The sequence below is a fragment of the Ambystoma mexicanum genome, chromosome 5q (genome assembly GCF_040938575.1).
Source record: "Ambystoma mexicanum isolate Mex_15411 chromosome 5q, UKY_AmexF1_1, whole genome shotgun sequence".
NCBI lineage: Eukaryota > Metazoa > Chordata > Amphibia > Caudata > Ambystomatidae > Ambystoma > Ambystoma mexicanum.
This window is the reverse complement of record NC_090933.1, coordinates 685,199,466-685,215,636: the sequence shown is the minus strand read 5'-3', so window position 1 is coordinate 685,215,636 and position 16,171 is coordinate 685,199,466. Positions and strand designations below refer to the sequence as shown.

General features: G+C 45.2%; 1 protein-coding gene across 2 annotated transcripts in view; it reads left to right on the top strand.

The window, feature by feature from the left end:
* Nucleotides 1-16,171, top strand: part of COPS5 (COP9 signalosome subunit 5) — a 404,773-nt gene that overhangs the window by 58,258 nt on the left and 330,344 nt on the right. For both annotated transcript variants that reach the window (XM_069621144.1, XM_069621143.1), the window contains one exon: nt 12,577-12,811. In XM_069621144.1, coding sequence (XP_069477245.1) covers nt 12,577-12,811 — 235 coding nt within the window. The remainder of the gene's footprint in view (nt 1-12,576; nt 12,812-16,171) is intronic.

Genomic DNA, 16,171 nt, shown 5'->3' with positions numbered 1-16,171 from the left:
TAAACTGAACCCATATTATCTACAGCATGTGTCCATGTTTGTATTTTGAAAGCAGCTCTTGCCTTATGGGTAATCGTGTACATTGTATTCAACGCACTTTAGAGGTCTCTCGCTGTTGCCATTACTGAAGTCATCTGATCTGTGACTTAACTGTCTTACCTCGTTCATCATCCATAATTCATTACAAGCTTTTAGTGCCTTAATCTTCCCAGTGATGTCAGAGGTATTATGTTTGCTCTATTGCATAGTATTCTAGCTATGTCGTGGCTTGGTCGTTTATTTTGCAGCTTGTATTCTGCATCAAAACGACTTGCCTTCCTAGTATCTCTATTCTCACGTTCACTGATGCTCTTATATTTATTTTATGTTGAGTTAGTTCTTTAATACCACAGATAAGAGCAGAGAACTCCTGTATTAATAAGGGCCCACTAGACTCACATTTGGGTGTCCATCTTTCACTGTAAAGCGTTGGCTCCCTTTCTGCCATTATCCTAGAATTTTACAGGTAGTCTCATTCCATTGCACACGATTTGCACCGTTATTTATAAAGATGTCGTCATTTTAGATCATACTTTCCTTAGATGTTAACATGATAAATATATCAGCATATATCTTTCTTCTCTTGTCAGTATTGTCATGTCCTTTATCCGACTCAGTGCCACTTGACTAATGAGCACATACTTCTAGACAAATCTAACCTATCTTTGAGACTTATCCCCACCCCAGATATTCTATCTTGTGAAGCCCTCGCAGCTAAACCTCCTATCGCCAATTCCCAGACACTCTATTCACCTCCTATACAGACCCCCAGGTCCCACTGGGTCTTTTGAGGAGGATATCTCTACCATTCTCTCGGACAACTTAAAAAGCACCTCACAAGTACTAATGTTCCGGCACCTTAACCTGGGCTTCAATGACCCAAAAGATAAACGAGCAACTGTTGTTGCTAATATCTTGTCAGAGTTAACACACCTACTCACAACAAAGGTAGAACACTCGACTGGGTGACGGATTAAAATTGCAATGCCGACATCACAACCATAACCCCACAAGCTTGGACAGACCACCCCCTTTTGTCAGTCACGCTAGCCACCATAAAACTTCTATCTAAACGTACTCCTTCCACTCTTCCTTCTTTAACGAGGAACAAAAAGAATATTACGGCTGATAGACTTATTCCTCTTATTCTTCTTACCCTCAATTCTCTACCTGACAGCATGGACCCCAACATGCTAGTCGAGGAGTACAATAAAAATTATGATGCCATCACTTGACTCCATTGCCCCCCACCCCTTAAAATGAGACGAAGCGAACCTGAAGCGGCCCTCAACTCCTGGTTCACCTCACACTTGAAAACCCTACAAACTGACAAAAGAAGATGTGAGGCCTATTGGAGACTATTACCGTCTGAGGAAAATGGATCCAACCTCAGCAACACATCATTGCATTGTAAGAAAGATACTTTTGGCTAAACGAGAATCTTACAACAATAGACTCTTACAAGCTAACTCTAGCATGTAGAAATTATTTGTAATTTTAAAAGAATTAGAAACCCCCATCCCAGTGCAAGATACCTGTACTAAAGGCAAAACTTGGTGCGCGAACATTCAGCATGCTCTAGCTAATAAAGTGACTACCCTTAAGGATAAAATCGCAAAAAAAGCAGCATTAACCACCTTGACCTCATCCAACCATACCCCTGCGCCCTCTCATAACCCTTCAACCCGCTTCAACTTCTCCAAAATGTCTATTCTTGAGATAGAAGAAGTCTTACTTTCACTCAAACCCTCGAATGGCCAGGGCAACCAATGTCCAGCCCAACTCATTAAGGATGCAGCAAGGGATCTAGCACCCTTCATCTCGAAGCTTATCAATGCCTCATTTGCATCAGGTACCATGCATCAGGTACCATCCCAAGCAACCTTATACTCCCACTCCTCAAAAAACAGACGCTAGACCCAGCCATACCGAACCACTACCGGGCCATTACTACAGTGCCATTTTGCCTACCTACAAATTCAGAAATACTTGGAACTTAACCACCTTTTTAGGAGCTTGCCGATCAGGCTTCTGACCACACCACAAGACGGCACGGAAACGGCACTAATTGACCTCAAGGCACAAATCGACTAGCTTAGGGATAAGGGAAAATCAGCCTTACTTCACGTTGATCTCTAGGTTGCATTCGACCTTGTGGACCACAAGGTCCTATGCAACCACCTGTGCATTTCTCTAAGGAGGCCATTGTCTGGATAGAATCATTCATAAACAGAACTATGTGTTTTCTCACCTTCAGCAACCGCAGATCCTATCTCTATTACTTGTGGAGTGCCCCAGGGATCTTGTCTCACCCACTCTATATAATATATTCACCAAGCCCCTTTTTGATGATCTGGACCATCTTGGTATCACCTACACTAACTATGCAGATGATACACAGATTCTCCTACCATTTAGTGGGGATTATGACAATGATTTGGCCTTGGTGAACAGCCAACCTCATCATCCAGGCATGGCTGGCAGGACACGGTCTATGCCTGAATGATTACAAAACTGAACTCCTCATTCTGGGTACCACCGCTAACCTCAAAAAATTAGGCCATGATTACACATCCTTCAACATCGACGGCAACTCTATTAAAGTTGTGAAAGAGGTAAAAACCTTAGGCTTTTACCTCGACTCCACCCTTACATTCACCAAACAAGTAAACTCCATGGCGTCCGCCACTGCATATACATGCAAACTCATTAAAGCTGGCAAACCATTTTTATCTAAGAACAGTTGTATGACCCTTGCTAGAGCTCTCATCCTGTCCAAATTGGACTACTGTAACTCTCTCCACATCAAATTCTACTAGTGATGTACTTATTAGCCCCGAACACTCCAAAATAATGCCCTCAGAGCCGCCCTCGGCATAGCAAGAAGAGGGCACATCTCTGAGACCAGGAGACAAAACAACTGGTTATCTATCCATGACAAAATCCGGCTGAAAACTGCCTCGATTACTTACAAATGTCTGAATAATGCTGCACCTTACTACCTTACTGAGAGATTCCTCAGAAAATCCTCGCTTAGGCCCACTAGAACAGCCAATGCCAACTGTCTTACTGTCCCAAGATTTAAGTTATCCAAGGTCGGGGGGGTAACAGCTTTCCAGTTAAAGCAGCTCAGCTTTGGAACTCCCTGCCTCCATCCTTACGAGCAGATCAATCATACATGAACTTCACACAGAATTTCACCAACTGGCTTAGACTCTGTTCTCAACTCGCTCTCCTCTTACCTCTCCTCCCGCTAGTTTGCTTTCTCCTGAGGTCGTACCTCACCCACCCTCCCCTTGGTTTACGGAGTACCCCAAGGTTCGGTTCTCGGCCCTTTCCTATTCTCTCTCTACACCTCTCTCCTTGCTCCCATCATCTCTTCCTTTGGTATTTCTCACCATTTCTATGCCGATGACACCCAACTCTTCCTTTTCTCCTGACCTCCACCTTAAACTCTCTTCCTGTTTTACAGCCATTAAAAACTGGATGTCATCCCGCTTTATTTCCCTCAATACTGATGACTGAAGTCTTATTCTTTCCCTCCAACTCTCTTCCCCCTCCATCTCCTCCACCTTTTATACACTTCCCCCCTCTAATCTTTCCATCTCTGCCCACGCTCGCAATCTAGGCATTCACTTTGACTCCTCCCTCTCCTTTTCCCACCATATTTCTTACCGCTCGCACCTGTCGCTACGACCTTTACAACATTCACAAAATCCGCTCCTCTCACCTTCCATGCCACTACATTTTTAATCTCCTCCCTTATCTTCTCGCGCTTCTTCTGCTGCTCCTCTATACTCTTTGTACTACCTGCATCTCATCTCACCCCCCCTCAAATCCTTCTACCACTCAGCTGTCCGTACCCTCTGCCTCCTTGCCCCTCATGACTCAATTTCCTCCTCGCTTTTTATCTTGGCTTCCCTTACACTCGCAACTTAAATTTCATTTTCTCTGCCTTGTCTTTAAATCTCTCCATGACCTTGCTCCCCCTTACCTCTCCTCTCTTTCTACACCCCTTCCCGTTCCCTTCGTTCTGCTGATCTCTTCCTTCTCACCGTTCCCTCTTCCCCATGTGCCTCCTCCCGTTTCTGCTCTTTTCAGCTCCTAACTCCCCTGCACTGGAACTCCCTATCTCTCTCTATCCGTTCCATACCTACCTTTTCCTCCTTCCGTAGTTCCCTAAAATCTCTCCTTCTCCATCCCCCACCCTGATCCCTTCTCCCATTACTATCTCCTTTCCCTCACATCTCCCCCTATGCACCTCACCCTAACCCCCCCCTTTTCCCTTACCCTCCTTGCTTCTTCGCTCTAATGATATGATATGGCATTTATAACGCGCCTATACACAAGTGTTTCAAGGCGCGACGAGGCAAGGGAGGGGGAACAAAGGGAAGACAGACCACAATCCTATTAGGCCAGGTGACAATCAGATCGCGCAGGTGCAAGAGAGAGGGGGGGGGGGGTGTGTTGGGGAAGTGCAGTGCATGGGATAGTAGAATATTAAGATAAAATAAATAAAAAGCGGCCAGCTGGTGGCAAGTGCAAGTTAAGTGCAGATATAGGTGCTGGTAGGGGGACTGTAGGGATACAGAAAACAGTCCCCAGGCGCTGGGGTTGCCAGGGAGACAGTGCAGGTGTGCAACTGGCGAGGCCTGGGCCCGAGATCAGAAAGGGTGGCCAGGTATCCAGTGCGGTTTCAGCCAGGAAGTCAGCAGGGGAAAGGGGAAGAGAAAGCAGAAGCAAAGAGGAAGGTTTTGAGGTGCTTCTGGAACTGGAGATGGTTCTCCTCAAGTTTCAGGGAGGCAGGAAGGCCCCTGCTGAAGAGAGAGATCTACCACCAACTCGTTGCTTGGAGAAGCGACTGACTCTGAGGTAGTTGGAGGCAGATGAACGAAGAGCTCGAGAAGGAAAATATTTAGGAAGGGAGAGTTGAAGGTAATGGGGCCCCAGAGACCTTGTAGACAGTGCAGAGGGTTTTGAACTTAATCCTTGCAGCCACAGGGAGCCAGTGCAGAGATTTCAGTCCTGGAGAGATACGATCCCTGGGCTTGAGGCCAAGGACACCTAATGCCCTTTCTTTTTCCTCCTCCTTTCCCATCTTCACCCCCTCCTTCCCTCTTACCCTCAGAGATGAATTGCTCTACATGCTATTTTATTGGTTTGAATCATGTTTTGTAAATTGCTTCTACTGTTATGTACCTTGTTATAAGGTACAGCGCTTTGGGTTAAAGCGCTATATAAACACAATAAATACAAAGAAAATGATCAGTAGCGCACCTGACCCATACTTCATCGTGCTGCCAACAGATTCCAGAGATTCTGTTATGCTACCTGCATAATGCTCTTCCTGTATTTTATGTCCCTTGTACATTATGCATTTGTATTTTCCTTTTTGCATTGATCTGTATACAAGCTATGTGTAGATTACGTATCTGTATTTTCTTGATCCCTGATTTGTATATATGTTATGTGTAACTTAAGCTGTAAGACTTCTTGTATCTTCTGCGCCCTGATACCTCGGGGTCTCGCGCGCAATATAAATAATAAACAAACATAATTTATAGTTGTGGCACTCTTTCCACCTATTCGTATATAGGCTTTATGTACATCACCCGCACCATGCCCATTTAGCATGATTACATTATAAGAGTATAGCATCTATGCCCATGATGTTCCCTGTGAATTGTAGGCTAGCGGATCATAAGGAGTCAAGACGCACAATTCTGGGAAAACTTTCAGAGTTTGTGCCAATCTTCGAATTGAAGTCACATAATACCCAGATTGGTAAATCTGAATCTATCCCATTCAAGATTCTCTTTAGTCTTTTGATTTTCTTTGCGTGTCACAGCTGTCAGTGGATCATATATTTATAATGGTCTCCCTATTCTCCCCACAAATACAGTTCATTTTGACTACTTGGACCATAGGGGATGACCCACTAGTTTCAACAATATCGCATGGATGGCATACAGATATCAATAATCCCCCCCCTTAGGCCTACCAAGTGATCCTTTTACTGACAACAGCTGAGATGTTTTTCTACCATCAATTTCACGCAATTCGGTCATTCAGGTCTCTTGAAGAGCTAAATACTAAATGAGTCTATGTTCCAACAAGCCATCCTTAGCAGAGAGATGTGCAAAACCCCTTGTGTTCCACAAACATGGCATACTATTGTCATCGTAAGATGTTAGAGAAATGGGCCTCAAAGACCTTGGGCAGCCATTGCCAATAGCCATCGTTATTTTCATCATCTTTGCCTGGTTCTTTCTGGCGCGGTTCATCGTGCAATATATCTCTCTCATTCACTCTACATCATGTTTGACTCTGTTTTGAGGGGCATTATCTCCTTTTGCATTTCACTTTGTTAATCAAGTCACAATTCCATGCCTTCTGTTATGCTGTGCTCCCATCTATTGGTGCTAGCCAGCAATTACTACAGAATTAGGTTTTCAAGCAGGCGCATTTTACAGCTCCTGGCAGCCTTAGTGGAAGGCCTTACCAGGAGCCAAATAACTCAAACCAGGAGCTATTTAGCGCCCAGTGCTGGGAAAATCGAACCCTGTTAATCGGCTCTGTACAAGAGTTTCCTCATTACCATTGGGGGGGGGGGGGGTATCACTTGGTCACCCCTGAACAACATGCCATTGTATTCATGCATCTCCTTCTCCACTTTCCAGTATGGTCACAGTCCTTCCGGAATCCCCCTTTCATCTAACCATCAGTTTCTGACCCATCTCGACAACATGGCTTTGTCTTTCTTTGCTCCTCAAGTCTCCAACTGATGCCACCTTACTCATTTTTGCAGAAACGTGGTAACTTGACCACTTTGGGGTTAGCGCGACAGTCAGCCTGTGAATTCTTACATCCCACAATATGCACTATTTTGTACGTTTACTCTTGAAGTTTTGTTGCTATGCATGCCAGTCGTGGAGTGGATGTCATGTGCACCAACGCCTTGTGGTCCATGATCCGATGAAATTTGGTCCACCATACATAGGTCCTGACGTTCTCTACTGCCCATGCGCAAGCTTGCATCTTTCTCTACCATGGAGTAGTTTTTCTCTGCCTCAGACAGTGCCTTGGATGTAAATACCACCGGTGTCCAGTCAGCTCGTCGAAAAAAAACTGGTCGACGCAATTTGGTCGAAAACCAAATGGTCGAATTTTTTATTTATTTATATATTTATTTTTCAGGTTTTCGTTTAGTTAAAAAAGGGATTTTTAGAGAAAAAAAGGGGGTTGGGGGGGACCCCCCCAAAAAAAAAAAAGGGTTAAAATAAAAAAAAAAAAAATTTCGACCATTTGGTTTTCGACCAAATTGGTTCGACCATTTGTCTGGTCGACCAATTTTTTTTCGACGAAATGTCTGGCAACCAATACCACCACATGCTCGATGTCGCCTCTCTTCTGTGTAAGCGTTGCCCCTAACCCATACTGCCTTTTAACTTGCCCCACCGGGATGAGGGAGTAACTGATTGTTCATCAATCTTTTAAGTTCTCGCCACGGATTTAGGGTTGTCGTTGCTTAACACTTTCCTTCAACTTGCTCCCACTGGGACGAGGAAGATGCTTCCGAGTCCTTGACTCTTTAATACCACAGTCCTATGGAAATGACCAGGGAGTTACCTCACAATATAGTCTAATTCTCTTGTTTTTTGGTTTCCAGGACTTACTACTGTTATCTCGGGTAACTCTTCACCGGTTTTGCCAGGGGTTGCACGTTTGTTCTTTCTCATTTTTCTGCTCTCCTTTGGCCCACTTGAGTTCGCTGTCTGTTATGCTGGCGGCCATGGGCGCAGGTTTCAGACCACGATCCACCTGTTACAGGTTGCGAAACCACCACAGTTCCTCGTACTTCCCATGCAATCGTTTATACGGCTACACAGTAGGCTAGTGTTGGCAGTCTCTGCATAGTTCTTGGACCACATGGTCCACCCATGATAGGTCACGCCACCACCACACTGACGCTCAGCTTAAAGGTTTTCGGCTTCCAGCTGACTTTCCTCGTGTCCCTTGGTTCGCTCTCATTACGCCACACTGCTTCCGGATGTCCCTCTCTGCAGGTTGCTCTCCTTGTCCTTCTTTACTGTTCAGCTTAAGTGGCTGAGACCGCCCCAGTGTAACGTCAGTTTTATTGAGTACTCCTCGTGCTTGACGGTAGCATTCTTGGGTTCTTCTTCCCAGTAGCTATCATAGTGAGACAGTCTGTCACATTACAATAATGCATAGTCTCCGACTTTATCATAGGTAAGGAAGGGTTGGGTGTTTTTACCCTGTGGAGTTGAGAGATAAAAGGCCTTGTCCCAGATGCACATCCTTGTCCCCAGGAGGGAAGTCCCTCCCCACGAGATCCTCGCGCATATCACCAACCCCAGCGGGCGCATCGGTTAACAGCTCACCTCCCTAGCCTCATGGAAAGCGGCTCCCATCTGGGGAGAAGTGATCTGAAGGATCGTCGCACTATGTTGAGCAATTCCAGGGGGCAAGGTTTTTTCAGGTTTCTGGTTCACTCTGGTTCCCATTAACAATATAGACCTCTTCAAACTAATTTCAGCAGCCAGAGGCCTCGGGCAGATCAGGCTGCTTAGTACTGTATGTGCCCGATAGCCACTAAATAGTTATTATCAAGACCAAAATTGTTATATTCAAGACCAAAAACGTAGTATGCATAAAAAAGCAGCGCACGCAGTGCCAAAAAAGTATTCAAAAGGCGAATTTCTGATCCCTGAGGGTGCTGTGCTGACATACTTTCTCTGCACATGAGTTATTGTTGTATGCTTGGCTTGAACATTGAGATGTGTGCGTTGTCTGAAATACTCAGACGCTGTATACTAATAAAGTGCAATAAACCAAGTTTTTATTGCAACAAGTGATTTCAAATCTTGAGTGGTTTTAAGGGACAATACCCCAGCTCCATTGGTTCAAACATCTTAATCCCAGAATCGGTTAAAAGTGGGTCCTTATTTCTAATTTATTTTTCTGGATCATTTCAGCTTATTTCTAATGTCCACATTTACCATCTATGATGATTCTCCAAGTTCTTTATTTCCATTGCCTGCATCAATGCCTATAAAACACATGTACATTGCCATGGCTGGTGGAAACCAATATTCTGTGCACCCTCGAGGGGTCGGCACAAATGTAATGCACGGAACCTAGATATCTACTGAGTTTCCTTGGACATTAAGGAATTGTGTGTGCCAGAGGGTTCATGGCGACTATTAGCAGTTATCTGCTCTATTCAATAATAATCAAAATAACTTCTCGAGTGCTGTTCAAATTTAGATATATTTTTATTTATGTAATTTTCTTTCCATTTATAAAGCGCACTAAACTCATGGGCATCAAGGCAATGGTTACAGCGGTAAAAAGCAGTTACAGGTTAGAAAGAACAATGTCTGCTGACTATCTCCGAGTGTCGTTGATCCTTATGGGCTGAGGGAGGTGTCATTATTGTGGGGTAATGACCCACGCACAAGAGGCAAAGCTGAGGGCTGGAATTTGCGGAATGGTCATTATACCAAGTGACGCACAACCCCCAAGGTGAACGAGACGATTAGCAGATGGAGTTAACTAAGCCCGCACAATTACCTTTTTAACATAAATGTGATAAACCTAGAACTAGTACCCATAAACTTTACACGTATTGTGTTTGATTGCTCCCCTCTACCTTTACGCAGAGGCAGTCTATTGATTCTGTGCTGCTTGTCAGGCCGATACTCAAGTCAGATTGTTTGATATAGGGTCTATACTAGAGATTAGATTTCGTTACGCCTAAGAGCTGTGGGTGACGTGAGGTGATGGATGTCATATTTCATTGATGCAGGCATCAAAATAGGACTTCTAGCTTGTTCTACAGTGCAAGCAGATTTCTTGTAAGATTTAAAAAAAAAATAAAAAAATTCTCATCCCTACCAGCTTTCTCCTCTTTGACGTCTCGCCACAAACTTGTACATGGGGAAAATCATGGGAAAGAATTCTATTATTTTCCCTCTTTCTCTCTGTCCTCCTGCTTGTTCATACAACCATCCCACACCCCCCACCCCCTTTTGTCCAGGTATTCTCATGCTCTTCCTTGTCTCTTCTAATCTTCTTTTCCTCCTTTACCCTTCACCTCTCCGCTCTGGTCACCCTCCTTTTTTTAATAGTCTCCTCACTGTTCACCCCGCCCCCTCTCTTTAGGCACCTCCTACTATTCTGCACCTCTATATTAAGAGCTGGCTTCTTCACAACATTCTCTGTGGTTACTCTCTCCACCACCACCTCCCTAGCTTCTCTCACCACCTTCTTGTTTGACACCTGTAACCAGAATTAACTTCGTAATCTTTTCCCAACTTCCCTGGTCCTTCTCTATCCAGCTTCTTCAGTCCCTCCCTACAGCCTACTATATCTCCTCCTTTCTTTTTATCTCTTTTTCCATCCTACCCTCCCCACGGGCCTTTCGCATGCTGTCCCCAGCAACCCGAGCCCATCGCGCACACTCCCTCTTCTCATTTTAATTTGTTTTATTTCTTTCCGCAGGCCCCTGGTTGTTTTGCTCTTTCCTCTGCCCCTCACTTGTTTCCCCAACAACAGAGCCCTTTTCTTTTTGCAGGACATTGACCCTGCCTTCCAACTAATCTTTAACCTAAGTGAATTCAGTTGTGTCTCCCTATGCAGCAGGTAGAGAGATTGATTGATGGTCCCCGCCCTGTGGATGGCTTGTAGTTTTCATGTGGGCCTGAAGGTTGGGTTAGGCCCTCCACATGGGTGGTCCTCTCTGCTTGACACACCCTGGCCTCCACCCCTAGTTTATCAGTTGTTGGTTAACTGTGCAAAATTCGTCTTATTTCAGGTCCTGTGCCACCCTCCATGCCCCTGTGGTGGAAAGGTTGCGCTAACATTTTGGGTGTGAGATTTCACACCTGTACAAAGATGGCAAGATGGGTGCTACAGTTTCCCAGGACTGCCTGCCCTACCATAATTGATGGCCTTAAAGAAACATGCCCTTCTAAGGTGGCAATATGACCAGCCCCCTGACGTCTGGTTCTGACACTTGGTGTAGCCATGGGCTTTTCCTCGTGTCACCTGGTTTGTGGTGACATCCAGCCCCATTGCTTACCACCCATCCACAAATAAGTTCAGACAGACTACATCACAATGGTCGTTGGGGTTAGCTAGGTAGTGTCTGTGGTGGATTCTGGGTATGATTGTGTAGATTCCACAGTATATCCCTTAATATCTTTTTCCCGCTGAAATGCATGCTGCTGGGTTCCGTGTTGGATGAGCTGTGGATGTTGGTATTCAGCAGCATTCACTTTATTTTTTTCCACGTTGGGTGTGCTTTTGGTGGCTGGTGTCCGCTGGTAGACAGTTCATTCTACTTGTCCTTCTGGCTATGCACACAAATATCTTGTGTGCTCAGTGTTACAAACTTAATTTCATTTGCTCCTCCACACCATCTGCACAGGCTTAGAAATATCGATCTTATGTTTGGTCCTTGAAAAGTGAATATCTTGAATTTGGTTGATGCGATTGCAGAATCAACTGCTTTTCTCCTAAATCCGCGGTGTGTCCTAAAAGACTTGGAAAATCGAAGTAGATGTAGATAAGTTGCGATGTTGTGGGCTTAATAGTGCATTTTTCAGCCTCTGATAGGGGTCTGTAACGTTTGACTCTCCAGATTTGGATTACAACTTCAGTTTGCCCAAACTAGAATAGTCTTATCACAAGGAACCATGGCATTCCTAGTCGAAGACCTGTGGGACCGCCTCGGGTTGCCAAAACCCTGCTATATGGAAAGCCCCATGCAAAAACCTGTTTTTCTTTCCCAGCAGTTGAATCAAAACTTAGATTGAACTTTGACAACAGATGTCGCCAAATCAGAGCATTTGTCAATCAAATTTGGTCAAATGTCTTTCCTATGTTTAGTTCAATGTAGCCTTAGCTAGATTTCCACTGTCGGAGTTAGATATACATCTGATGTCCACAATGATGTGACTAAGCAGTGAAATTAGTTATTCAATTATTTGGTTTTGTTTACCCCAGTGTAGTCTGCAACCCTATGCCTGTGGGTTGCCCCATTATATTGGTGTTGCAACAGCATGATCCTCTGCACTTTAAATGCAAAGCCTCTTCAGTATCCTGCAGCAGTGCTGCTCTAGGAAATGCATATTCTACAACCCTCCACCCCAGCCTGTGACCCATAACTATGGATAGTTCTATGTAAGGAGAGGGGAGTGGTTGTATGGAACTTGTAACAGCCTGGGCCCAACTTCTTTGTTAATCTCCTCTGAGAGAAAGAGAAAAACACAGGCAGAGGACAAGAAGTGTAATCTTCTATTCACCCCAAGGAGAAAGGTCACATTGAAGACCTTTTTGCAAAACCTTTTTAACTTTTGTCTGTAAAGGCTGATTAGAATAATGTCGACAGAAGTTGAGGGTGGTTTCCTGTAATCACCTACCCGTCCTTTTGCTGTGATCTAATGAGAATTGACGAAAGAAGCTTGCTGCTGAAAATGTGCCATCCTCACGTGTAGGTTTTGTCTTTTTCAGCCATCATTACTTCAAGTATTGCAAGATCTCTGCTCTCGCCCTGCTAAAGATGGTGATGCATGCCCGGTCTGGTGGTAGCCTGGAGGTCATGGGTCTGATGCTTGGAAAGGTGGATGGTGAAACGATGATCATTATGGACAGTTTTGCCTTACCAGTGGAAGGAACGGAGACTAGAGTCAATGCACAGGCAGCAGCCTATGAGTACATGGCAGCATACATTGAAAACGCAAAGCAGGTACTGTCAGTCGCAGCTGTGAAAAATAACAATAAGATTGCTGAGATTTGAGAACCATTTACTGCTTTCTTTTTTTGCTTTGTACGACACATAATCAGAAGATATTTGCCCCCATGTATTGACATTTCAATCTCCACTCCTCACTGGAGCGTAGCACATCTTCTCCTACTAAATCCGACACATGGCTCCCCATCTCTTAAAGAGATTATATTTTTTTCCTGCTAATTGGGTGACAGAAAAACATGACCATTATAATAGTAGTTGAACATACCAACCCATGCTAGATGACACAGGCACACTATCATTGTTGACTTTGCTGTAAATATGATGTGCATAATTACAGTTCCTAGGTTCCCCTTCAGGTATGCTCTCTGCTTTCTTGGCCTTCTTAGTTAATCTATGGAATACCTTTATGTTCTCATCAGACAATCTGTATTTCTAAAAATAAAAAGTTAGGTTGTTGGTCCAATTTTTGCTCCGACCTGCTATTTAGTAACAAAGCTGGAAGAGTGTCAGAGTAGAAGTATTCAAGTACAGGCATTATTCGAAGTGGCAGAAAAGTAAATTATGTGTGTGTTTCCCCCCCCCCCCATATACCCTGTGAAAGTCATTGTTGATTTTCCTTCATGAAATTCTTGATGCAGATCATCCTTTGCCACTCCTTTTCGCGCTGTGCTCTGTTTTTGCTGGGAGAAAAGTAAAAACCTACGAGTTTATCATAATTTGCAAACCTATCCTTCAAATGAGCAGAAGCCCAAGGAAACGGAATTCTTTCCTAAAATAAAAGCGTTGGTTATGTTAGTTATTTATAGAGCGCGCGTTCTTCACCCACCCCATCTTCGAGGAGGACCACCAAAAGCAAGAGAGCACAGAAGCCTGAAAAAGTGACAGGATTAGAAAAGGATGGGTCTTGAGAGGCTTCCGAAAGGCTAGATGATTAGACAGTGATTTCAGTGGTAGACTGTTGCACAGTTGTGCCGCTGTAATAGAGAAGGCACGTCCTCCTAGTCGCGAACGGCGAAAAGGGGACACAGATGGCAAAAACGGCTCAGGCTGAGCGCAATGGGCGGTTAGGACTGAAGCTCTCAATTTAGCACAGAGGTACTCTGCCCCATGGCCATGCAAGGCCCGGTGAACAATGCAAAACGCATTGAATTGAACTTGCTGTGCCACTGGAAGCCAATGCAGAGAACGGAGTACTGGGGATATATGGGACCCATAAGGAGTGCCAGTTGCCAGACTGGCTGCAAGATTCTGGAGGCGCTGTAATCTGCCAATTGGCCCCTTATGCTGTGCCAGGTACAGGGAATTGCAATAATCCAACCTGCTCAGAATCATCGCTTCTACTACATGTGGACGCAGCAGGGATGGTATAAGGTGGAGCACTTTCCTACGGATTTTCAACTGGAAGTGCCCCTGCTGGCATACCGAGGAGACTTGGGGGTCCCAAAGACAGTTTGGCTGACATAATAACGCCAAGATTTTTTACCTTTTGTAGAAGCAGCTGGGAGTGTGCCCAAAGAGGAAGGCCAAAAGGAGGAAATCCACAGTGAAGGATTGGGGGGGGGGGACCCCCCCCCCCACCACCGCCACCACCACCTTGGTTTTGTCCCCATTCATTTTCAGCCAGTTTTGCCCCATCCATTGTGCCATGGCAGTCAGACACTTGTGCAGGCACGCATACACCTCCGCCTAGATCTGGATCAGGCGGATCAGTAACTGGGTATCGTCTGCATATGAGTAGCACCAGGTAGGTAGGAAGGAAGGAAGGAACTGAACCCCCTCACCCCCCAAATGCCTCCCCTCGTCAACCAGCCTGGCCATGTCCTGTACGGAGACAAGAACACTTTCCTGTCCCCCTACCAGTGCAAAAACCAGACCAGACTGGGCTGGGTCGAGCATCCTGGACGACTTGACAAAGGAAGACTGCAGAGGAGATGCCAGTGATGCAAGCAGTTTCATAACACGAGGTAGGAGGGCAATGGGATTAAAATTAGATGGAAGAGAGGGATCAAGAGCTGGCTTCCTCAGAAGAGGGATGACCAGGGCGGCCTTAAGCTCGTTTGGGATAGATCCCAACTGGCAGAAGAGATTGACAGCTGTGGTAATTTCGCCTGGGACATTGGCAGATAGCTTTTTCATCACTGCCAGAGGTAGTGGGTCGGAGGGGGGGTGCAGGGCTTTGGAGACCTGTCTTCTGAGAATGTTGTAAACTGAGACCACGAAGTCCTGGGGTAATCCGTATCTTAAAGAGTGGACAGATTAAGAAGTGTGGACCACAGAGACGAAACGTCCAGCAATATTAGCACAAATGGTTTCGACTTTAGTGATGAAAAAGTCAGATAAGAGAGTCGCATAACTCCTGAGTTGGTCTGATAGCTGACCTACATTTAGTAGGTGATGACAAAGAATTAATTACAGAAAAGAGAGTCTTGGGTTGAATTAAAAACGTTTCAATCTGTTCTGCAAAGTAGAGCTTTTTTTGCTGAGAGACCAACCTGGTACCGCTGCTTGTCAGTGGCATCATAGCCCAGACGCCATTTGCGCTTTATTTGTTTCACTCCTAGGCGCAACGCCCTCAGTTGATCAGTGAACCAAGGTTCGGAAGGGAGTCTGTGAGGTTGAAAATGGCAGAGAGGGGCAACATCATTGGCGGGGACCCAAAAGCAGGGTGGTTAGTAGGGACATAGAAGGATTTTTTCTTAACAGAGCCCACCAGATCCTGAAGGTTAGCGGAGCACCAACAACGTTGCAGAATGTGCTCAGGGAGGATCCTGGGTATTGCACAGTTGGTCAGTCCAGACCATGGGCTCGGCAGAAAGAAAAGAAAGGAGGTTTTGCTGGCAAACACAACATCCAGCTTATTACCTATTTTATGGGTAGATCCAACAACCTGCTGCGGGAAGTCTAAATCCAGTAGGCTATCATATAAGAGATCCAGGGCTACAGTCCCTGGAGGGGGGGGGGGTTTACATTTTAGATTTAGATCACCAGGGATGATCAGGTTGGCATATTTCACCTGCAAGCTGGCTATACAGTCAACCAGTGTTTCCAACAGGCCGCCATAGGCGCCAGGAGGGCGTTAAATGATCAATATATGTGAGAAAGAGGGATTTGAAATTAAAATTATGGGGACAACATAGTTGGGAGCATTGCAAATCAATTTTAAAAATAATGGCTAGCCCACCACCACGGTGGGGGTCAGGCCTATCTAGGTGGATAATGCTGTAACCCACTGGGATGGTCTTAGCCAGAACCGGAGCAGAACACTCGTGAAGCCAGGTTTCAGTAAGAACTAACAACGCAGGGCAGCGATCGGGGAGGAGAAAAGATAGTTCAGATAGTGGCAGAAGGGCGGTG